This window comes from Drosophila subobscura, chromosome J (genome assembly GCF_008121235.1).
Source record: "Drosophila subobscura isolate 14011-0131.10 chromosome J, UCBerk_Dsub_1.0, whole genome shotgun sequence".
Taxonomy (NCBI): Eukaryota; Metazoa; Arthropoda; class Insecta; order Diptera; family Drosophilidae; genus Drosophila; species Drosophila subobscura.
Window position 1 is genome coordinate 21,227,950 of NC_048532.1, and position 25,306 is coordinate 21,253,255.

The following is a 25,306-nucleotide window of genomic DNA, read 5'->3' on the forward strand; positions in this document are numbered from 1 at the left end:
GGGGAGAGGCGCCTAAACTCCGCCCTCCCCTGCCCAATTGTGGTAGTTGGGCGGTGGAAAAACACTTTTACTTGCCATGTTTTTTTTGTTTTGCTTCTTTTTTTAGCTTGTTTGCCGGTATCAGGCAGTTGTTTAACATATTTGTGTTTTGCTGTGGCTGTTACGCCTTTTCCTGGCCAGCACAGCCGCAGCCAGAGCCGCAGCAAACTCCGCACCCCGCCCCACCACGCAATTCGAGTGAAAAATGTTCGCTTAGCACGGCAAATAATTATTTCTCGCTTACTGCCGACTGGCATGCCATTTTGGCCAGGCTTTAAGGATGGCTGTCCCTGATTCTCACCCTCTGACACGGCTTTGAGTTCATTATGTGAATTTTGAAATTGTTTTTTCTTGTTTTTTACTTTTTGTTTTTTGCTGCGGGGCACAGAGCTTCGAAAAAAGGAGAAGCGAGAACCCAAATGCCAACACGTTGCCGCCTCTCATGGAAGGCAAACAGCAACAGCAACAGCGGCAACCATCCCCTCGTTGAAAAGGTGTTGAGTTGAGCCAAATTACAAAAAATTGCTGCTTTTGTTGCTGTGCATATTTTTCTTTAATGATTTGAATATGCAAAGCGACGGCGGGACAGGGCGAAAACAAAAAGAATTTTAATTAGTTTACCAAACGCTCTTCGGCTGCAATTAAAGCCATGAATGGCGAATGCTTGCCAGCAATAAACAGAACAATGATTATATTTCTGCTCAGCGAAATTCTTCAGCTATTTTTAGTAGAGCAAACGAAATGTCCGATTCGGAAAACTAAACATTTAAACGTTTAATTTATGCTGGAAAAAGGCAAAAATTGAACTAAAGAAAGGCAAATATGCAAAGCAAAGTGAATTGATTTGGAAATTCTTATGCAATTGGCTCGACACAGAAATGGAAAAAGTGGAAAACCAAAGAAACAGAGTAGAGGAAAATGCGTTAAATTTGCTATCAATCGAATATTTGATACCTAAGAGCTGGGGATTATGGCAAAATATCTTTAAGAACTTCATTTCAATCAAGGTTTATACACAGTTGCTTTTATCCTCATGCTCCCCAGACTTTGAAGTCTCCAAACTGCTCCCATAAACATCATTCCCTTGTGCTCTAGACTCCGCGGTATTCAAAGCCTGAACCAGATCCTGCCAAGATGCCAATAAAGAAAAGAAAATTCCCATTGATTTCTGTACCTTGGCTGGAATTTAAAAGCAACAGCAGCAGCAGCCAGCGGAGTAGGAAAAAAAAGAAAAAAAACTATTTCCCATGCAGCAGTGGCAGCAACAACGAAATAATTCGACTACCTTTCCGTTGAATGTCTGGGCAGTGTCCCATGACGTGAACCCAGAAGCAATAAATGTTCAAATCAATTGAAACGTTTTGCCAAAGCCTCACACCCCCAGCAGGATCGACGGAATCGAAGGCAGTGGAGCCACCCCCGCAGATAAATGGATGAGTGAGGGGAGTGTGGAGTGAAGGAATGGTTTCTTGGGCAGCTTAAGGCGGCGATTTGGTTAGCCCCAAACAACAGAAAATCGATAGGGGGATGCCGAATGAACACCAATAAGGGAAGAATGTCAACTGTGTTTGGCACTAGTCCGGTGATGAGCACAAGGAACAGGCAACAGACGAGAGGCGAGAGTCCTGTCCCATATTCGAGGCTGGCAAACTTGGGGACTCTATATGGGTGCGATATATGGACCAGGAATCGACAAAAGTCGATGGCAATAAAACGCCATTTGGTCATAAAAATAGCCGAACGTTGCAGGTCAAAGTGAATGCGACAACTGCCCCGAGGGGTGAGTCCCAGCCGGACTGGGTGCGGGGGGCAGCAGGCGATTGGAGGGTGTCCTGTCTGCCAGAGCAAATTACGAATTTTGCATATTGCCAGTGGCCAGTGCCAGTGCCTGGGCCAGTCCTTTCTTCTCCTTTCTGCCTGCTCTCTGGTTTCTTTGCCCCTTTGGCCCATTAGTCATTTGGGAGCCGGCGCTTTGGCTATGCCACTGCCTCTGCCTCCCGGTCGCTGGCTACGGCTTTGGTGTGTCGCCACTTTGCAGGATGAATGACCCCGAACCCGGCATAGTTGCTGCCTGCCGGCACTTGCCCCGTCGGCCAATTCACTCGTCTCTATTCCCCCCTTTGGCAGCGGAAATTGCGCACACGTCACAGGGCAGCAATTTTCATATAACCGTTCGCCATTTCTTTCTCGAACGAGGGTTGGGTAGGCCATAAGCAAATCGGGATTGGAATGCACATTATATTTATTCAGTGATGGAATCGTGCCATGCCAAGGCAAGAAATCCAGCAAATTTCTACGGCTTTACACCAGAGACAGACTCAATCCAGTCCAGGTAGTCGATAACATTCGTAAAAGCGACTGGCATGCCAGAATCACATCCCGTTGCAGACACAAATGAGGTGATTCCAATCAGTTTGTTCTCATCTTCGGGCACCAGCGGTCCACCAGAATCTCCGCTGCAGACGGACTTTTTCTTGTCGGCGCTTACACACAATTTGCCTTCCACATTCCCGTATACTCTTTCACAGTTCGATTCATCCGTGATCTCCAGTTTGATCCAATTCAAACGATCGACAGAATCTCCTTTCAAAACGTCTGAGCCCCATCCAGCGGCAATGACGGACGTGCCCGGCTTAGTCCATCGATTGCCATCCACGGGTGATGGCAGTGGAATGCTTTGAATGTTGTCAGTGAATTTCACTTTAGGAGTGCGAATCAGGGCTATATCGTGACGGTAGTTGTTATGAACAATTTTCCTGAACTTCGGGTGTCGATGAATGTTATTTTCCTCCACTACTAGAAGTTTTGCAATCTTCCTGTTTTCAGAGCCATAGTAAATGGTTATCTTCCCTTGAAACAATTTAATGCAATGAGCAGCCGTGAGTATCCATTCATCGGATATAATGCTGCCACCGCACCAACTGCCCCGTCGAGGAATTTTTGATGCGATATTAAGTCCAACCAGATATGGAAATTGTCCTTCTTTGGCCTGTTCTCCATTGACAATTCGCAACAGCTGATTCGACTCTCCAACAATAAAGAGTTGAGCCACCAAAAGGCACCACAAGATTACCATTTTGTTGGTTGAAACTTGACTTAATGTTTGCTTTGAGTTCACTCTCCTTATATATTGTTTTTTCTAATCTAAATCTATTAAAATTCCACATTTCTTTGTCACTAACTTTCCATTATTGTGGCATAGCTGCAATGACAAGCGAATGACATCACGTGTACGTGATGAATGGATTGCTTTCCGTTTTTAATTATTGGCTATTTTTGGTTTCAGAAACTCTGCGATTGTAAGGAATGAAGAGAGTGATGCTTGCGCTTATCCGAGCTGCCAAATGGTGAGTTATCTTCAATACAAATATTTATTTTAAATGCCTGGCTGCACAGGTTTGTTCCGTTCCGTTCGTGTGTGCATTGTGCTGCCGTTTGTGTTACGTTTAATTGATTTTCGCAGCCGAATGCATCAAAAATGAATGCGTTCGCAATTAATGACATTACCGGTGTGTATTCCCCGTCCCCTCCGTCTCCGTCCCGTCCAGGCTGGGTCAGATACAGAGGCAAGCGGTCTTTTTTAATAAATAATCACCATTATCATTATTAAGCAAATGGAATACTGCACAGAGATACGCATAATGGGCGTGGCAATAATTGAATACGAGTTGAATTTAATTTCTGAATAATTATAAACGGAAGATAAACTGCTGAATTTTCGTATTAAAAATAAAATTCTATTAAAACTGAAGCGAAAACAGAAGCAGCCGAAACTTGAACGAAATTCTACCATAAATAATTAGTGGAAAGTGTGGCACATCCATATGTATCTTTCTGTGGCAACGTGGCACGGCCTTGCCTTCAATAACTGCCGCTCCCACTGCTGACACACGCAGCCCCAGCCCCTACTCTTCCTCCCCCCCACGCACTCTGCGTTGCCCATGTAGGTCATAGACTGCGCAAAAAGCGTTGCATACCTTCTGGCTGTCAATTTATTTTTCGCGCTTCGCATGTTCTTTGGCCATGTTTTTCGAATTTCCCACACCAAAGCCCTACCCCTACTCTACCCTACCATCCATTCAGTCTCTGAGGCAGTCTTATGTCCTTGAAATTTATGCGTTCAACGCAGGCAAACCGCCAAGTGTTGAGCACATCGGATGGCAGATAGGCCCAAGTGCCACATGGCGTGTAATGCGCTCATTATGTTGCCTCTCCCCGACAAACACACACACATAGATGAATGCCACATGCAGAGTGGGAAACCTACTCCTGGCCGCCCTTGGAACTGGGCCAATGTGTACGGCATTGTCTTTTGGGTTCGCCTCCACCAGGAGATAATAACAACAAATTATTACACTTGCCAGGGGACCCTTTTCGGGCGGTGGAGAGGTTTCAACGGGCTTTCTGTTGTAACTAAATTAAGCATATCGTTGATAACTCAACGCAGATCGGACGGAACACGATAAGCCACAGTCTTGCGTTGTGTCTTTGTTGGGGTTTATGCCCAAAAGTTGTACTGGCTTGCTGTCTCCCACTTGTCCCTGGCCATGGCCTTGAGCAGGAGCCTGTTTATCGATTTTGTCATAACCATTTCGCTTAGAAATTTCCATCCTATCTGCATTTCGGTTGCCAATCAAGCGGACAAGGCCGAACGAGTGTCATTAAAATATATGTACAATATCCATTGAGTATACGCAACGCTGCGAGCGGTGCTCTGGCTGTCACTCATCGTTTTTATTTTTATTTCATAATTTTTTCGTGTCAGTGGCTCTGAGCCATTACTCGTTCGCTTCCTCACAAAACCCAATTGCACTTCCGCATCACAAAAAAGAAAGAAACTCCAGCGAACAAGTTTCGTGGAAAAGCCAGATTATTGCAATCATAAATTTTTATGATTTTTCCATTGGTTGCAGCTCTCGGCTCGGTGGCACTGCCAGCCCCGAGGGACTCTAGCGTGCGTGGGAAAAATACTACTCGCATGCCGCATGCCGCCGCTGGCAATTTTATGTGAATTTAATAGCCTTGCAGATATGATGCAGAAAATTATTATAGTCTCGCTGTCTGCAGTCCTTCGCTCTTGGCTGAAAAGAAGCGATAAAGCAACGTGGGGAGCAGCAGCATTTTATATATACAATATTTCGATTTATTGATACATTTTGCCACATCCGGTGGAAGGTTGTTTTTCTTTTGCGTGGCGGGGGCCATTAAAAGGAAATTTAATATAAACTTAGGAAGATGGAATGATAGGGACGAGGCTGATAAAAAAAAAGCATATTGACAATGCCGCAAGATCCAACCATCCATCAATCAATCAGGCTTGACAGCAGCTTCGGGGGTCTGTGGCAGGTAAAAAAAACCGCAACAAAAAATTGGAGAAGTAATCTAATCCAATTACTCAACACTGGCAAACAAGCAGCAGCGGTTTGCTCCATGCCACGCAGGGTGCTAATGGACAAACGACGCCCCCACATGGCGTGGGATATCACATGTCTACGAAAAAGTTAAATAACCGAAGGGCAATGCCAAAGTATCAATAGCCAGGAAGCAGCTACCAGCACGGGGCCAGCTGGGGGGCAGATGGGGTTTAAGCCACGGGCGCCACACACATTTACATCATCAACAACCACCACCAGCACACAGAAAACGAATGCGTTTGATTATTAACCAACAAAAGTGGGTAATGGGTGGCGGGGAGGCGGCAAAGGAAGTGCAAATCCTGACCGAAAAACACAAATTGAAATCCAAACGCATTCAATGGGAGTCCTCCCAGGGTTCGAAGAGGGTTCCTGCCCGCTTTTGTTGTTGCCACAGGGCTTACAAGCTGCGGAATATGTTTCAGGGGCGCCACAGTAGCCGAAACCGAACCCCGAAATGCCATTCTATTGACGAAATTATCATTTTTGTTGCTTCAATAAAATGACAGGCCAAAATACTAATATGGTTTCAGTTTTTCTCTTCGCCCTAAGCAGGCTTAGGCATCAAATTGAAAATATAAGCAGCGGCGGCAGCGCAGTGGGTGGAAAGCCCTTTGTTCGAAGGGGGACAGCAATGGGGAAGGGAAGATCTTAGGCTGATTGGATGGCAGAAGTTTGTTGACTGTGATGATGGGGACGATGATGATGCTGTGACATTGATAGGAAGTATCGAGGGAGGAGGAGGGAAAAACTATTCACTATTCACCGCAACTTACTTAATCATTCAAATTAATTCAGGGTTTAGTTGTACTCCCACTCCCACTCGTATTTCGTAAGCAACCCCTCAAGTGATTTATTTTCCCCCGTTCCACCCCCCGGAGCACAACTTCACCTTTCACTTTCGGCAATCAAATAGCAATTATGCCAGCCCATAGTTCAAATATTTGCCACTGACACTGATGCTGATGCTGAGCTTTCCTTCCGCCCTCCGGCCACCCTCCGTTTATGCAAATTTGTACGGGTTAACGTTTTCATTAAATGCCATGCCCGGCCACGCCTTATCTCTGACGGACAGAACGGACAGGGACAGGCACAGGGACAGGCGGCGGCAGTGACTGCTCCTGTGGCATCTCGACTAATTTCAATATCAGCAAACCGACTCCGCTCCGCCTCCTCCAGGAACTTGCATTAATTTTCACATTTAGCCATAAGCCGCAGGAGGCGTGGCATTGTTGATAAACCGCCGCATCAGAGCATCCGCTTGGCCCTACTCCCCGTAGCACCCCAGCACCTCCTCTTTCCCCGTCTCTTGTAACGCTCCCCAGTGTATCTTGTGTATCTCCCAACCGTTGAGGCGACACAAGTTTCGCCAACAAAAACAACGATACCCAATCCTCCCCATTCGGCTGGGGCCTCCCAGGAAGTCCGGGATATGCTCGCACAGGCACACGGTAGCCCGGAGGACACATGAGCAACAACAACGGGTTCCAAGGGGTCAATTTGGAGAGAGAGCTTCAAAAAGGGACAAGAATTTTATAAACTACAGTGGAGAATGGAGAATGGAGTAGATGGAGCATGGCGGAGCAGTCTGCCGGCAGAGGGAGTGTCTGGGGCCAGCATATTTATAAACACATTAAAAACGCTTCACTGGCATCCTGGACAGCACTCCGCAACCCATGCCAAGCCACATTCCCGCAAAGCCGAAAGGATATGAGAACTTGATGAGTTATCAGTTGATTGTCGGCAAGGACTCCGACAAGGACTACGATTCCTCCTCTCTTTTCTGTGGAAGGAGTGCGCTCCTCTGTGTCTGAAGGATATGTGGGTAGAGTTTCGCTCGTTGCAAAATTAACACAAAACAACTCAAAGTCAATGTTTGACGATGGAATGGGGAGATCCACTGGCACTACTGCTCGTTGCTCCTTGCGAGCATAGGGGAAATCCCACAACATGTTTGAAAAATGTCAGTTGCACATGAGACAGCCGGGAAACCTCAAACCTCAAGAATCTCGGCAGTCATGCTGCACCAGGGAGCGGGGCCATGTGTGTGTGTGCGATGAGGAGTTGCCGCTGCAAGTTGCAGCTGACGGTTGTTAAGCTTGTCAACATGCAGCGACACTAAGTCTCCCCAGAGAGGGAGCGAGAACCCGACTCTAATGCAGCAGGCAGTCAGCTGCAGCGTCACAATTGAATGTGCCACATCCTCACGACACACATTTTCCAGGTCAAGCCACGTTTGACCCGGTTCTTATCTAAAAGTCAACAGTTTAAATGCCATTTAACATTTTATGGCTCACAGAGAGGGGGAGAGGGGGAGTAAGGACTGCTTGGAGGATGGTGGGGAGAGCATAACGATTTGTAACCTTCATGTTAATACTCCCGTCGAGTTATTTATGTAAATTACTTGCAACTGCAATGCCAACTACTTGCAGGATGCTGCTGCTGCTGCTGGCCAAGCTCTGGCTCCGACTCTGACTCTGAGTCTCTCCGCTTCTCTCCTCGCCGCCCGCATTCATGTTTTATAATTAAGTCTGTAATTTAAGAGGGAAGGAAACTTTTTTTGCTTGCAGCTTTACTTGACTGCATTCCTTGTGGCTTACAATTTGGTTGAGCGCAAACTTTTCGTTTTGTTTCGCCCCCGCCTCGGCCCCGGCCATCGCACTAAAAGCAGAAAAACGAAGGGGGGGCGAGGACGGAAAGACAGAGAAAAGCCGTGCGAAAAAGCGGAAATGTTAACAACTACTTTGACATTTGCCATGGCTCCAGGACAGAGAGAGAGGAACGGGGGGCTGGTGGTGTTTGTTTGCAAGTTGAAATTACTTAAGTGCCAGCGCGACGAGCCGTGTGAATGCCAAACTGAGTTCCCGAGCGAATAAATGAATGCAAGGGGTGTGACCCGTGAATGGAAAATGGGCAATGCTAGCGCTCTGGCCCGAACTCTGACTCATAGATTAATGTCATTGCATTAAAGCGAATTAGGGAAAGTATTCGCTCAATCTCTACATCGCTGTCTGTCTCTCTCTGTTGTAGCATTTTCTCTTTGCTCCTGCTGCAGTCTCTCTGTTGCAGCTGCATTTCCCTACGCCCGGAGGGGCTACCCTTTATACACACAAACGAGGCGAAAAAAGTCAAAACCGTGCTGCAGTGTCGAGTGTAACAAAAGTTACTCGTGCCCCCAGATGCAGCCAAGTGTGAAGGACAACAGCAACAACTGCAATCAAGGGAAAGGGAAAAAGGGAAACACAGAGACACAGACACAGAACTGAAGCACAAAAACGAATGCGGAATACCGTAGAAGTGCCAAGGAGTATGCACCTATTCCTGTATACCCTGTACCCCACTATCTGTGAAGCCTTTCCATGCTTCTGCTGCTGCTGCTGCAGCTTCCCTCTCCTGCTGTGTGCAACGACTGGCCCGTTGCATGTCAGAGTGCAAAAATGTTAGTTAAATTTTGTAGTTACATTTGTTTTGTGTTGCACAGCCCATCCTGCCGCACAGCATGCCCCATAAGGCATCCGGCGGGTGAGAGAGAGAAAAGAGTTGGCAACTCAACTGCGTGCATAGTGCATAAGTCAGTCAGTCAGTCAGTGAGTCGAGGGGGGGGAGAGAAGAGCAATAGGAAGAGGCAGTCCGGACAAGTTAGTAGTCCTGGCATGACTTTAAGACTTATTGTTCGTTGACTTTTTGGCAGCAGCTCGAGTGGATCCGTCCCCCGTTGTGTGCTCTCTCCGCCTTGTTCATTTCCATTCGCACTCGCTAGCACTCGGCCTCGTACTCATACTCGTCCTCGCACAATGAAATGCAAAGCAATTTACGTTTAAGATCTCAGATATTCGCACAAAAATGTTGCCCATAGAAAATGCATTCCATAAACACGAGAAAGTTATTAAAATGTCAGTCACAGAGTGGCCTCTGCATGGTATATCCTCTTAGATAGCATATACCTGGCATGACCTGTGCTTTACATAATTTTCCCAACTATATTCCCCTTTGATTTTCCCTTTTGTTGCAGTTGCAGGGGTCAGACTTTTGCTCCTTGGAGTTCACTTCAGTTTCAGGCTCAGTTTAAGTTTCAGTTTATCTCTGGCCATTTTCTTTTCTGTCTCGTGATATATCCTTAAGGTATGCATTAATTACAGGGATCATAAAAACGGGGTGAAGGCAACGCCTGCTCCAAATTGCAATGGCAGACACAGACACACAGACAGAGGATCCCTGGCTCCCCGAATCCTTTTACTTTGTGTTACATTTTGCATTTTACGGCCCCAGACTATGATGCTCTTGCTGCTGCCTGCCCTACTCCCTGGGATGCCTCTCCCTTTATGGCATGCCATTGTTTTGGTGTTGTAATCAGCCAGAAATTTCGACTGCATAGTTTATGTGTGCCATCCATATATGCCTCCCCCAAAAAATATTTGTCTCCTGCACGAAAGCTTTTCATAAATTGCTCTTTCTCTCGTTTCTCTTCTCTTCCGTCCCGTTGCCGGCTGCTTTGTCGCCTGCTTTAAAATCTCCCGCTAACAAATGACGAACCCATGTCGAGGGCTCATTTGTTTTATGGCCAACGCTTAGGCAGCCAGATGTGGTCTTTGCCACTTTTCTGCCCCCCTTCTCCCTCTCTTTCCTACTCTATTCTGCTCTATTCTCTATGCTGCTTTCTCTCCCTGTCTCCATTTCTCTATGTCTCTGTGTCTTGGTGGCCCAGTTATTTGACACGCTTTTTTGCTGGCTTAACTGAAAGGCAGACGACAGACAGCTGAGGAGTTCCTTCATTACATTTTCACGGTGGGAGGGGGGGGGTCTGCGGCTTTGTTGCATGGATCATACTACAGCTGCGCATGTACATATGTGTGGTGGATGTGTGGGTGGATAGGGATATATGCAAAATATAATTGTCTACTTTTAAGGCCTTGCCAGATACAAAATCTTCAAAGCATCGCCATTCGTCCTGGCGGCGGCTTTATCAACTTTATTATACGTGCGCGCCAAAAGCTGCAAAATTAACAACAGCCGAGAGCAGAGAGCAGTGGGCGACAAAGAAAGGTTTCAACTGCAGGCCGCGACAGTTTTATGAGCCACACACACAGAGACAAGAGGATGAAAACAGTTTCAATGTCTGACGCAGTAGCCCCAGCTGCTCGCTGCTCTTCGCTCTTATGTTACCTCTAGTGTCTTGTGGTACCCTAGAAGAGGGTATGATGTGCTTGAGTAGAAGCAAAGTAGGGGCTTAGAGTGTGTAGGTAAATATTCCTGCTAGATGTTCATCAGTTCAGTCGACACTTTGCATGGATAAATGGGATCATGTTCCTGTATCATACCGAAGTATTTCTGTTCTTTGTTTCAGAAGATAAGCTAACCATTAAACTGTCACTAAAAGCAGTTTCAAAGATCTTAAAGCCAGAGATTAATCACATTTAAACTCTTCCTCAGAAACTGGCCACATGTTAGGGTATCGACTGCTTCCACACCCCGGCAACCTGTTTTCCTTTTCTTGTTTATCTCGTTTGTGTTTGCCCTCGTTCATCGTCGTTCAACCAGCCCCACTTGATGCTTCCCCTGTCCCAGTCTCTGTCTCTGTGCCTTTCCCTGTTCCCCCTCAACCGACACAAAAAAAAAGTGTCTTACTTTGCTCGGCTTTTTCGCTATTTTGCGCTGCGCAACTTTCACGACGATTTTGTGTGCCTGTTTAGTGGTGTTTGTTTGTGTCTCTCGCACTCTGTGTGTGTGTGTGTGTGTGTGCATTTTGTGCATGTTTTAGTGTGTTCTGCTGTGTTATCCATAGTGTGTGTGTGTGTGTACTGGTACTCTGTATTTGTGTGTGTGAAGTGCGTATTCCATTCGACTGTTGGCTGTTGCTGCTGGCTGTTGGTACTCCCTTCTGACAATTGCTGAGCGCCTGTTCCAAAATATTCACTGTGTGTGGGTGTATCTCACACGGACACAAGCCTACAAAAGCGAAATCACGCATGTGACTGTGCAATGATGCTTTGTGCGTGTGTTTGTGTGTGTGTGTGTGTGAATGGCCAAAGGGGAGGCTGTGCCATGGTACTGCTCAGTGGTGTGTGTGCATGTTGCTGGCAACATTTAACAATTATTTTTGGCCCGAATGTTGCCAGTCGGTTGGTACGTAGGGAAGGCAGGGAGCTGACTGAATAAAGTGTTTTGATATCGGGCGGCCCCTTGCTAAGCCGCTGAGATTTCACTCATATGCAGACATAACTCGGCAATTTTAAGCGGCTTACCCGACTCGCAGAATTTTCATTACAAAGGTGACTCCACACCCACCCATAAGCACTCCTACTCCGCCTCCTTCAAGACAGCACACTGGCAAGTGCACAATCTCTTTGGATACTTCAAAAGGCAGACTGAATTCTATGGAGCCACTCTCGGGTGGGGGCACCGAGGGAGGACAGGCAGCAAACACAGATCAAATCTTATCGGGAATCATTTTATGAGCAAAATTAATACGCTTCAAGCCAACTCAAGCGTTGAGAGACTGGAAAATTTGTGCTTGTCTGTTGCGCTGGCAACCAGAGGGCAATATAATGAGCCCAGGCAGGTGGCTGCTCCCCATCCTGACTGGCTGCCAGTGATATCCAAAAGGATATAAGACTCTCCCGGCTCCTGCCTCTCTTGGGCGGGCTACGACATCGTCATGGAAATTCTTCATTAACTCAACTTGGGCGCTTAGAGAAAAGAAGTTTATGTTATTAAGAACACAGTGATGGTTCGTGGGAAAGGGATGCATGGATGGGAAGGGGATGGATGGGGCATGATGAAAATGGTAACCATTCGACTCTCTCTTCATCTAAGCAGTTGGCAGGAGGCGTGGCTAGGCGCACGAGCAGCGGTTGAAGCAGCTGTTGTTGTAGTAAAATGTGTGTTTTACTTGACAAGAAAGAGATAACGGTAAATGAATATGCAGCAATTTGCACGCCCACATAATGAGCAAAGCACAAGGCGGGCTGCAGGAGGAGGGGGCTGGCGGAACGGGAAGGAAGTACTGCCCCCAGGCAGAGACTGAAATAATAACAGCAACGGCAGCAGGAGTAGGAGCAGCAGCGACTAAACAAAAGTCGATAAACATAAACCAGGACCCTGGCAGGCGCTGAGGAGTGCGCTGATAAGTATGCTACACTTTCTTTTCCCTCTTCAGCCTCAAGTTGGGTTGGAGGAGTGTCTCTCCATATGTGTGCGTGTGGGAGTGTGTTTGTGTGTGAGGCAAAAGTAAATTAAAACGATTTTAATTACGGTTGCCAAGACGATGAATGAAAATGTCAACGCGATGCCGGGACAACGCTGCTGGCTACAACCAAACAGCAGGTGGGCAGCCAGAGCAAAAGGACAGAGAGAGAAAAGAGAGCTCGAAGATAGAGCTCCTAAAAGCCTTTCGCTGTACCGCTTGTCGCCGTGTGCGAGTGTGAATTATAGCACATGCAGGAGGCCCTCATGTCTGTGTGTGTTTCTGTGGATGAAGTTGAATGAAAGACGAGAGGGAAGCCGCTTACTTCGGTGGCTCCTGGGAGCTGCCGTCAAGATACTCGTTTAGAAGGAACTCCATTGCCCTGCCAGTGTTGTCTTTAGCCACTCGAGAAGCCAGGCAGGCCCAAAGTCATTGCCAAGAGCAAAAGCAGCAGCAGCAGCAGCAGCAAACTTGGCCAAATAAAAGTGTTAACACTGCGGGAATGAGAGACCAGAGAGTGGAGCACAAAAAGCAGCAGCAGCAGCAGCATCTAAAACAAACAAGCTTCAGTTTTATGACGCTCTTTTGTCTCTTTTTTTCTTTCGCTCGCGTAGCTGCTGTTCCGGTTTCGCCTTCCCCCTTTTTTATACCCGGTACTCGAAGAGTAAATAGGGTATATTGTATTTGTGCACATAACGGTTGTATGTAACGCACAGAAGGAAACGTTCCCGACCCCATAAAGTATATATATTCTTGATCAGCATCAATAGCCGAGTCGATTGAGCCATGTCTGTCTGTCCGTCTGTCCGTCTGTCCGTCTGTCCGTCCGTCCGTCTGTCCGTCTTGTTTGTCGGCTAGTTCTCAGAGACTATAAGAGCTAGAGCCACCAAATTTTGGCACCAGACTGCTGTATGCTCACACTGAAACCAGTGTATTTCAAAAATGAGCCACGCCCCTTTCCGCCTCCGCAAAAGGGCGAAAACCTCCCAAATCTACAATTTTGAAGATAACAGAAAACTAAAAACGCCATTCCGTGGGGAATGACCATATCTATCAGATCACCAAATTGGGATCCAATTGGATCATTATTATAGCCACAATGGAGAAATTTTCAGTGGCCAAACCCACCCCGTCCCGCAGCATTCACACTCTGCTTCGCGCTGTTTATGGCCTGGCCCCTGACACGTCACTGCCTCTGCCTCTGCCGCTGCCTCTGCCCTGACTCTGCCGCTGCCTCTGCAGTGTGTGTCTATAGGGGAGGGTGGCGAGCTAAAGGAGCGTGTTGGCGTGAGCAGTGTTGTTGATGTAGATGACAGATGAAGAAAAAATGTAAAATTTGACAAATAACCGCTAAAGTGCAGATGTAGTACTGAGTGCCGGGTATAAAAGTTGTGACGCGTAAGAAGCGTCTCACACGTCCCTTCTCGTTTATACCTTATTAACGCTCCCGTTTTCTATGCGGGGCTCGTTGAAAATGAAAAGTTTTCGTGGCGGGCGTGCATTTTTTTTTGCCATTGGCCGCGCAAAACCAACAAAAATAGAAAAAAGAGGAAATAGAAGGATTGCCTTCGGTGGGTCGAAGGTTTAGATACCCTGGAAGATTACTTCCATATAAAAAGGGAAGGAAACAGAAAATCCGAAACATTTTAAATTTTATACTTACGAACAGACAGAAAGAAATTACATTCTCAACTGGTATATTTACACCTTTTAGCATCAAAATTTAATACATTTTCGGCTCTCCAAACATCTGTGCGAGCACAACAAATCCTCCTCGAGGGTATCTACGACTAAAAGCTGGAAAACCACGAAAAAAAAGAGAAGAAAGCTCAGCAACCATGGCTTGCTGATTAACTTGACACGGCCAACGAGGGGATAAAAGCTGAGAGCTGAGGTGGGGTAGGGGAAGTGGAATTCGCGGTTTGAATGCAGCTGACAGGCAGCACCTGTCGCCGCTGCGGAAGTGTCGAAAGCGACGGTGACTGCAGCAGGGACTGCGAGGGCAAACCGCGCTTGACATTTCCTTGGCGACGATTTTCAAGGATAAACGAGGGCAGGGGCAGAGGGCACAGGGCACAGGCGGAACCCCTGCGGTTGTGTATCTCATTTTAAGACTGCATTCAAGTGCATCGTTTTTATGGTAGAGATTTACGCTTAAGCCAGCGTTTGTCAAAGTTTGCTTAAGGGTTTAGTTTCATTAATTTTAGTTGGACTTTTATTAATGCCATTTAAGGCGAGGGATTAAAATGTAGGAGTAAAACGATGACATGTCACAAAATGAAATCCGAAACGTTCTCTGGAGTGAGAAATCTATAGATCTGTCTCGGTACTCCGTTTGAAATTGCTTCTGTCTAAGAGTAGGCAATGTTTTCGCTTCAAACTTTCACAATCTGATTGGAATCCTCGGCAGTCCTTTGCTCTTTTTAACACTTCTTCACTTCTGCAAGTAGTTAAACTTCCTCTTGAGAAAACTGTAACGCGTAGCACTTCACTCCAAACATGTTGACAGCTTAGCAGGAAGTCTCCCTCAACAACTGCAACTCCCGCGCTGGCAACTTTAACCGAGCCAAAAACTGCAACAGCTTTCGTGGCAAAAGTTTGCGATGCATTTTGATGTGCCCCGCACAAAAAGAGTAAACCTTTGGAGGCCCAAAGGTGGTGCTCGTTACAGGGGAGCTGCATTCGCTGTTTGAATAATTATATATAGATGAGAGCGCGCCCCGCGCACAGGCCTATCCCGCCATGATCCCTCAGCCCCATTCAAGTCAAGGCCAGTGACCTTTTTTTTAGCGCTGTTTGTTAAGGACTCAAAGGGAGAGCGAACACACACAAAAACGACAGGATGATGCCATACTTTCATGTACCCAAATGGCTACAAAATCATAACGAAATTTACCAAAAAATATGGCATATTATGCCCCCATAAAACCGACAATGTGAACAATGAAATTTGTTGCTCGTTTAACTCACCTTTGGATCAATTTTTGGCGGCAATAAACGTTAGTAGGTTTTCGCAGGTTTCGTGTTCTGTTTTCTCTTTTATTGCGCGACGGCGACAAGAGGACCGTACCACAATCCACCGTCAAGTTTTCGCATAAAATTCAATTACGATTGTGAACTCATAAATTTCAACACTTGGCCACGTTTTACGATTACGCCCTTTGATTTGAGTTTGAGTTGGAATTTTGGGTTCCGTTTCGGCTCCCTGGACTAGCACGAAAAGTGTGAAACTTTTGCCAACTGCTCGCCTTTTTGGCTACTTTGTTATCACTGTTATCAATTCGCGGCAGCAGCAGCGTGGCAATAAAAATTACCCCGTCGCGGCATTAAAAGTTAAGCGTCGCGTCCGTCCCTTTTTTTCCTGCTAAACTGGCAGATTTGTTAAGTTTTTATGGCTCTTGGCTGTTGGCCTTTGGGTTTGGGACTTCACGTCAGATTTCTCGTCGTCGATTGTTTTCCTTACGACAAACTGTCTCTGGGCTCTGGCTCTGGCAATTCGAGGCGCCTTTTTTCGGGCCAACCTTTGCAGTTGAAAGCGCGCAAGGAACTGTTGGTTCTGGCCTCATGTTCTGGCATTTTTGTGTCGTGTTTTGGCCGCACGAAACTTGGCGTCCTCGCCACGAAACTTGGCATCCACCAGGGCGCAGGCGTTGGATTCCACATTCCGAGTGGGTGTGGGTGGTGGGGGACATGCTCCGCTTCCAGTGAGGACTTGTTTACTCGGCATTCAACTGGTGGTTGACTTGCCAATCCTCAACGGGTATCCATATGTGACTTGTTCGCTGCTGTTGTCGGTCGCTCGGTGGTTGTCGTGACAACTTGATTTTCCTTGTAATTTCATCACTGGGAAAATGCCAGCCAGCTAGCAGCTACCACTCCTCCTCATACTGCTGCTCCCCCCATGAGGTTTCACATTTCGCATTGCTTTAAAAGTTAATGAAATTGTATTTTGATTTCTGACTACACTCCACTGCCAGGGGCAACCTTTGAACTGTCTGTCTGCCTGTCTGTTTGTCCATTAGTTTGAAATCCAACTCTGTGGATATTTTGCTCATCTAATTATGAGAGCGTTTAGCCAGTGCCTACTTTACAGCGCTCAATGGGATGGGGGAGACTTACGAAGGGTCGGTAAACATCTGAAAAGGCGAAAACTGAATGACATTACAGCAAATCCGCTTACAGACTGAACTTGCTCGTAACTACAAGATACGGGATACAGCAGCAGCAACAGCAACAGCTACAGATGCGTATCCGAATGTGGATGAGGTTGAAGGTAGCAGCAGAAGCCACTGTCGCTCATTGTTTATGCAAGCGCATTAAGCTGAGGCTCAGCCCTGTCACTGATGCGACCCCAGATACGCGGCAACTACGACGCATGCAGAGATGGGCATATGCAGATACTGGTACACAGATTGAGAGACAGTAGCAGTAGCATCACACGCACACAGAAGAGGCAGAACGAACACATTGCGGTTTTTCTGAAGAATATTGACCTGCTCAACGGGTGCCCGCCTGCCTTCCTCCTTCAGTGCATAAACAAATGGCCAAAAACCGCATCGCCGTGGGCGTGCCGTGAGCCTCGTTAGGTCCGATCTTGAAGCAGCTGCTGCTGCTGCTGCAACAGTTGAAACCCAAAACTCCGACACGGAAAAGTCAGCGAAGCGAATTGAACTCATTAACTCAAGAGAGAGAAGAAAGAAAAAGTCGAACAACGCCGTACATTGTCGTGTAATTCAATGCTCCAGAGACTGAAATTGGTATCGCGTATCTCATGGATACATGGATACATGGATACGTGCACACGTATCAAAAGGGCTAATAAAACCAAGAGGAAAAACCCCCGGCCGAAAGAAATTGAAACTCGCGTTGATTTTTCGTGATTTTCCGCTCGCTCTATGGGGATATGGCATGCAATTTTCCCATTTTATATGCCATGCCATCCATTTTATTGTTTATTTAGAGCATTGTTTAGCAGGGCATACATACATGTATCTAGAGCTGTATATAAATTCGTATATTCGTGTAGCTGTTGCCGTGATTTAATGGCTGTAAATTGAAATGGGAAATGTGCAGGCAGGGGTTGGGGCAAATGGAAAAAATGTTGGAAATAGCTAAGAGAAGTTGATTTGCCAAAAAAGATACGAGATACGTTTGCGAGTGCGAAGTACATCTAACTACAGCAAATATACAACAAATATTTATTGAAAAAGTTGCCAAAAACAAAATGGAAAAAGAATTTAAACTTTGCGAAAAGTGTACAAGGGATTTGCAATGGATTTGTAGGCTGAAAATCTATGCAGCTTACGTCATCAATATGATAACATTCTTTATGTATTTTTGGGGTAAACGGAAATTGTGTTAAATTTGAGGAAATAAATATTTTACCATTTATAGACTTTTCTACAACTGGAAATCCTTTTAGTTGTTGGCTAACTTTTTAGGCTTCGACTATCTTAAATCACTTTCATTTCCTTTCCTTGTTGAGAGTACCCAATCTTCGTTGTGGCGTTTCCTCCTTTGTGCCTGTATCTGTTTCTCGTATCTTTGCTTACATTACAAGCGGAAATTTGATTTGTTTCTGATAAATGCCATTTATTTTACTTGTTTAAGTCGAATATGCTCGCTCCCCTGCTCCTCCTCGCTACTCCTACCCACTCCCTTTCCGCTCTGCCCATTTTGCTGACTTTTTCCATGAAATTCAATTGCCAAATTGATTCAACTTTTTGTGCCTTTTGCCCATCCTCTTATCCCACCCCTGCCCCTGCCACCGCGTTGAGCCACAGATAATTGAATGATTTGAATTTTTATATTGAATTTGGCTTTATGCTACAGCACCCTCTGCCCCTGCCCTGCCCCTTCCGCCACCGTCACACATAGCTGAACACGCCCACTTTTGAGTTAACGCCCCCACCCTCGGACTTTCATCATATTTTGGCATTTGTGCGAAATTCTTTTTCTTTCTTTCTCTTTACATTTGTGTGTGTGTGTGTATTTGTGTGTGTGTTGCGTGGGATTTTTCTATTTAAATGGAAATGAAAATTGTAGGCGAATTGGAAAATTGCTTATCAATTGATGCGCGGCAGCCGGGGGGGACAGCATCAACATATGCTTCAAGGATCAAACGGAGGTTCAAATTGAATTTCCCAATCCCCCGCATGTTTGCTGGGCAACCACCCCGCCGCCCCTGCTGGCCCCACTCTTTATGCTGCAATTAAGCATTAAATTAAGTTTTTCGCCTGCCAGCGACGAACGACAGACAGAAAACTTAATTGAGTTGTGTATCGCCCATCGTCCGCATATGAAATGCATTCCCAACGCAAAGCTGGTGGGGATCTATGTAGCAGAAAGGGGCGCTGTAGAGGGGTGTACATAATTCAATCTACTGAACCATAACACCCGCCATAAAATGCATAGCCAATTTTTTGGGAAACATTGCGAGAAGTTTGTTCCTATTCTTTTTGTAATTATTTGTGCGGCTTATGGCCCTGGGAATTCTAGACAACTGCCAGCATGGTGATGTAACCAAACGAAAAAGATGAAGGAGAAGGTGGTGGAGGGGGGAGCCCTAGAGGGCGAGGGTTGGCATAGCTGTGAAGTAGGAGTACGAAGTACATTTAATGATGTCTCTGGAACCATTAGACGGCGCAGACATCGTGTCTCAGAGAGAGTTTCCTTTAGAGTCTTCCACCCCATGGCTAATGGCAAGGTGCACTCGAGTGCCATTGTTGGCCTTTGTGGGACTGAACAAAACTATTGCTTATTGCTTCGTGGAAGGCAACTGGAACAGAATAGAAGGCAGTAGGGGTAGCCCATGCTGAAGAGCCTCTCCGCCGCTCGACCTTTGTTTCGCAATCGAGTTTCAATTCAAAAGCAATACAAACACGCACTGCGGGTGCCGCTGCCACTTCAGCCACACAAATGGAAATGGAAGTGGGAAATGGGACTCGAAATGAAAATGGAATTGGATCGACATCTCAGCCGAAACAGGAGAAGGAGAAGCAGCGAGGGAATCGCTTGAGAAACTGCGTCACCCATAAATTGTAATTACCCAGAATTCACGCGACCGACCCACAGTCTCTCCTCAACCAAATAAAAACGAGCGGAAAAAAGTGTCAGATATGGCACTGCTCCGCCTCCCTGCTGGCACCAGGTACCACCGCCTGTGGCTTTATGGTGTCGAATCGTCGACTAGAGATGGTAGACAGAGTGATGTGACGATAGAAGTGCAACATGAGAAGCAATAGCAAAGGAGAGGGCTCTCTATATAAGAAATTTACATTAAGAACAGAATCTTAAGTATGAAAAACATCTTAAGTGGAGAACATAGAATATAGAATGAAGAGTTAAAACATTCTTGTCAGTTCATTCCATTAATTTTCAACAGCAAGAAGTGCGAGAATTCTGCAAACTCGAATCGGAAACTTAATTCCATGTTGCTTCTCCCCCTGAGTATTTCCTGCTATAATTGATCTACGGTTTTCACGCTACCATCACTAATCCATGAGCATATGTTTGTGTCGCATAACACAAAGACATTTACAAATGAATTAGCTCCGTCCTTCAGCCAACAATCGTCAGTGGCTCTGGGCGCAGGCGCACAGCTTGAGGTCTCTAAGGCATAACCGTAAACTGAATGGAAAACTTCATGCCAGACACTCTGACGCAAACCACATGCTGACTTTTCACAATTTTCACGTTGCGCCGCCTCCCCAACCCAAACCCCAAAGGCATGCAAAGGGAAGAGAAGAGGAGAGCTGAGCTGAGCCCAAGCGAAGGCATTCCTAATGCAAAACGTGTGGCAGGCGACACTTGCACACGTTCGTTTGCTCGCATGTGTTTGGCAGCTGTCTGCGCCGAGCAGATCTCATCCCAAAAGAACTGAAACAGAACAGTCGCTGAGTTTCTCGTTTGAGAGCGCAACAAATGGTTGAAAATTAATAACAAAATACTTGGACTTGTCGCTGACAGTAATTGAAGTGTGACATACTTTTAATGTGATTACGAGAGCTGTGCTCTGTGTTCCGTGCGAGTCAAAACTCATTCCGAATGCTGATGAGATTACAAAAACGGCGACAGAATGATGATGATGTTGTGGTGCCTGCACCAAAAGCCAATTACAGTTGGTGCCGTCCCCTATGCCAGCATTCGATGATGGAATTACAATGTGTTTGACGGGGAGAAACTCTCACTCAAAGGAGTAATATCCATTTACGACAACTACTTTCCCCCAGCGCTCTCTGTTACACATCGTAAAACGCACACCTTAACCAGCTCCCACTGGATGAGGATGGGGAAATCTCAGCCAGGAATCTCTCTCTCTCTCTCTCTCTCTCTGTGGTACTAATCCAGTGGCATATCAATAATTCGGAACTTGCGGCGAACATAAAAGTCAAGAACTTAATTTTCAGCTGCTGTCATTTCAAAAAACCATCTACACTTTTATGACTTTTTCGTACGATGGAGGAGAGTGAGATTACCAGGAAAAACTTTTCGATATCCGTGGCTATATCCGGCTCACACACATGCAAACACACACTCGCACACACGGGGACAAACACAGATGGCGGGGCGGGCTGCCACTTTGTTGGCTTTGTGTAAAGTCGCAGCTTAAAACAAATAAAATGCGAATGAAAATGTATTTTATGCATGTTGGTGCTGTCGTCGGCGTCGAGTGCATTGTTTTTGCAGCGACAACACACAGATAGACAAGCACATGCCCAAAGAGACACAGTTACACCTGCACACACAAACAAATAGAGAGGCAGACAGCAGGCATACAAAAAGACAGACACACAGATAGATAGAGAGGCACACGTGATGTTTGCCTGCCACTGCCACTGTAACAAAATGTGAGCTGAGCTTCTACTGAGCTGCCTGCATCTTAAGGAAGTAGCACTCTGAGGCACAGTGTCCCACGAACTGGTATCAGTCATGTGTTATTTCAAAGCTTTCCCTAAGGCAGATTTTAGCTGCACTTTCCATGGCATTCCAACCACTGTCCGCTGGGTAACTGAAGCTTATCGTGGCAACTGTAAGATCTATTTGTGGTTTGGCTACTTCTGAGTTTGGTTTGGTTTGGGTTTAGTTTCTGTTTGGTTTCGTTTCGTTTCGTTGTGTCGGGCTTGTTTATTTGCTTGCAACGGATACGGATACGTCGACGGAGACGCAGCCAGAACCGTAGGAGTAGTTTGAAGCGGGTGCTGAGGCTGCTCCTGCTGTTCCTTCTGCTGCGTTAACATTTACACAAGTTGGGCAAATAAAATCGTTGAGCGGAAGCAGAGCGAACTCGAGATGTAGATGCAACTGTAGCTGGTCAGGAGGGAGATGCAGGCTGCAGTTGCAAGTTGTATTATCTTGATGGCGACAGCTGAGTTCTACACGGCCACCCTACGGGTCTCTCTCTCTCTCTCTCTTCTCGCTTTGCCTGCATACAAAGTGATGTGCCTGCTTAACGCTGCCAATTCTGGGAGCGTACAACTGACATGATAAACAAGCCAAACACAACCCAAAAGCTGTCCTGGCTACTGCTACGACGCCAGCACCCACTCGCCATGGATTTTTATATGCTTCCTCGGGGTATTGCAGCTTGGAGCAGCACTTTCGAACGCAGTTTGGGAGTAGCCAAGCTTCAAGTGTATCTCTGGCCTCGACTTGGCACTTTTTGCATATTCCTTTTCTGGTTCCTTCTTGGCCTGACAGCTCTTTTTCCTGTCTGTTGCTGTTTTGCACATTTATCCTGTTCCTGTTAGTGACACCTTCTTTGTCCTGGGCCCCATGTGCCCCGTGCCACACAGCTTGTCTCTGCATGTCACTCTTCATTCGCTATAGCCCATCCCCCTGCCCTATCCCGTCTGCCTGCCACTAATGTTGTCGCCATATGAAATTCAAAGCAACTGCTTGCAGGGCATGCCACTGTCCCTGCCTCTCCCCCATCACCACACAGTATTCAGTTAAAACGGGGGAAATTGATTTTCGTTTTTGTTGCTGGTGAGTTTTCCTTTCGCCTTTTCCCCCCCGTCTGCAGCGATTGTCAGTGTCAGCTACACGTGATTGAGTCTTATCTTTAGTTTTGTCACTTCAATAGCTGGCAGCTACTTTAAATGTCAGCACTACCGCAGCACCATCGCAGCTCCACCCCTCGCCTCTTATCCAATCCACACCCTGCTCCCTACCCAATACTCCCCCCTGTGCTCGTGCTCGTACTCCCTCATCCGTTTACGTACACGTACACGTGCTGTTTGGCGAATTTTCCCTGTAGGAGGAGAGGAGCTGTGTGGAGGAGCGCTGTCAAAGGGCTTAGTGGGGACGCGTGTGTTGCATGTGTTTGGTGCAGGGGAGAGGTAACTTTTCCCCGTGGGGGTTAAGTGCAACACATGTTGGCACTTTGTTTTTGGGGGATTTGTTTGGAGTTTGCTTTAACCATTCCGATAATTTCATAGAGAAAGTATTGCACCTAATCTAGATGGCTTATCCGCACAACTTCCTAGATTTCCACTCCAAAAGAATTACTTCCCTAAGGGCAAGGGGCGTGCAGGTAAATTAACCAACACCAGCAATTGCCTCACTCCACTCTCTCTCTCCCCCTCTTTGCTGATTGCATCTCCCCTCCCTCCCTGCTGGATAAATCACTTTCCCACAATTTGAGCAAAATATTTGCTTACACATCAGCAGATCCTGGCTGCCCCACCTTGCTGCTGCCAGCTCTATTTTGGAGCCGCAACCACAGCACAAAGTTTGTTTAAGTCTCCCCCTCCCAGAGCCAGCCTCGCCTAGAAGAAGTTTCCCTTCTTGCCCCTAACGCATTTTTATACCCGGTACTCGAAGAGTAAATAGGGTATATTGTATTTGTGCACAAAGTGAATGTATGTAACGCACAGAAGGAAACGTCTCCGACCCCATAAAGTATATATATTCTTGATCAGCATCAATAGCCGAGTCGATTGAGCCATGTCTGTCTGTCCGTCCGTCTGTCCGTCTGTCCGTCCGTCTTGTTGAGCGCCTGGATCTCAGAGACCATAAAAGCTAGAGCCACCAAATTTTGCATCCAGACTTCTGTATGCTCACACTGTTACAAGTGTATTTCAAAAATGAGCCACGCCCTCTTCCGCCCCCGCAAAAGGGCGAAAACCTCCCAAATCTACAATTTTAAAGATAAAAGAAAACTAAAAACGCCATTCCGTAGGGAATGACCATATCTATCTGATCACCAAATTGGGATCCGATTGGATCATTATTATGGCCACAATGAAGAAATTAAGTTGCAGTGGCTAAACCCACCCTGTCCAGCAGCTTTTGTTGCTTTTACACATTCTCTCATTCACACTCTGCTTCGCGCAGTGGCAGAGGCCTCTTCCCCTGACGCGTCTCTGACTCATCCTCTGCCACGACTCTGCCGCTGCCTCTGCCCTGACTCTGCAGTGTGTGTCTCTAGGGGAGGGTGGCGAGCTAAAGGAGCGTGTTGGCGTGAGTAGTGTTGTTGATGTAGATGACAGATGAAGAGAAAATGTAAAATTTGACAAATAACCGCTAAGGTGCAGATGTAGTACTGAGTACCGGGTATAAGAGTTGTGACGCGGCTTAAGACGCGTCTCACAACGTTCCTCCTCGTTTATGCCTCGTCCTTTGGCGTCTCGCGGCTTTCATCGTTTTGGGAGCCATTAACGAGCCGCGTTGGGGACTCACGCACATTATGCTTTAAATTTATGTGATTAATAAATTTCCATAATTTTCAGATACAACATTTTTGTTCTTTCATTTTTTGGCACAACGAATAAAGCAACGGAAACGGAACTGCTAGGGGACGAATGTCCTGCGCTGTCCTGTCTGTCAGCAGTTTTCCATTTTCCATTTTCCATTTTGCTTCGTTCGTTTGGTTAATGGCTGCAGAGATTGGCCCCAGATGAAAATTAAAGATTTCTCAGTTAAATTTCTGCAGCTTTTCCATCTTCATTCTATTTTTGGTTTTGGGCCTTTGGGGTTCCATTTTCTGTGGTTCTTTGGTGCGTATGAAAATAAATTTGCGCGCTTAGTTTTGGGTGGCTGTGGCAAATGAATAAAAATTAGTTTGCAGACCATAAAAAATTAGGGCAGCTTAACGGGGGATTCTGTGGTGCGGACTCCTCAGAGGGCATGGACAGCTCTGCTTCAGCACTCGTTGGGAATTTATGACAGTTTACGCACAATGCATAAATCCCGGCAATTGTGGACGATTTTTAATGCTAGTTAAATCGAGTGAAAATGACAGTTTAATGATTGACATGCGCCCGGCTGGATGCCGCCTCTGCGTCCGCTGTGCCGCACTGTGGTTGCCACTGGGAGATCACTCTGTGTACTGCTGCACCCCGTTTTTGGGCGGGGGCGAGTGTATCCCTTTTTTTCCATGGTTTCTGCTGGGCTCATGGAACGTTTCAAATGAATGTCAAGCGTCCTGTCTGTCTGCTCGAATGACGAATACAATCGTTAAAGGGCATACGCCGGAATGAGTCCGTCCAACGATGCCACAATTTGTGGAGCGTAGCGAAACGTGGCAGGGGGTTAGTCGGGTACTCGGCTACACGGATATGCGGATACTTGGGCAGGAACAGTAGCACCACTACCGCCGCTTCCACTGCCACTGCCACCACGCCCACTTGTCAGTTGTCAGTTGTCAGTGGCACAAAAGCAGCTACGA

General features: G+C 46.5%; 2 protein-coding genes across 2 annotated transcripts in view; one reads left to right on the forward strand and one right to left on the reverse strand.

Annotated features, from left to right (window-relative positions):
- LOC117894579 overlaps positions 1 to 25,306 on the forward strand; it is a 92,799-nt gene that overhangs the window by 42,323 nt on the left and 25,170 nt on the right. The window contains exon 3 of the mRNA XM_034801721.1: positions 3,326 to 3,386. Within this exon, the coding sequence (XP_034657612.1) occupies positions 3,384 to 3,386 (3 nt within the window). The 5' untranslated portion in view covers positions 3,326 to 3,383. The remainder of the gene's footprint in view (positions 1 to 3,325; positions 3,387 to 25,306) is intronic.
- LOC117894595 (serine protease 1-like) lies at positions 2,264 to 3,124 on the reverse strand. Its single transcript, XM_034801745.1, has one exon. The coding sequence runs from the start codon at positions 3,113 to 3,115 to the stop codon at positions 2,333 to 2,335; it is 783 nt and encodes a 260-aa protein (XP_034657636.1). The 5' UTR covers positions 3,116 to 3,124; the 3' UTR covers positions 2,264 to 2,332.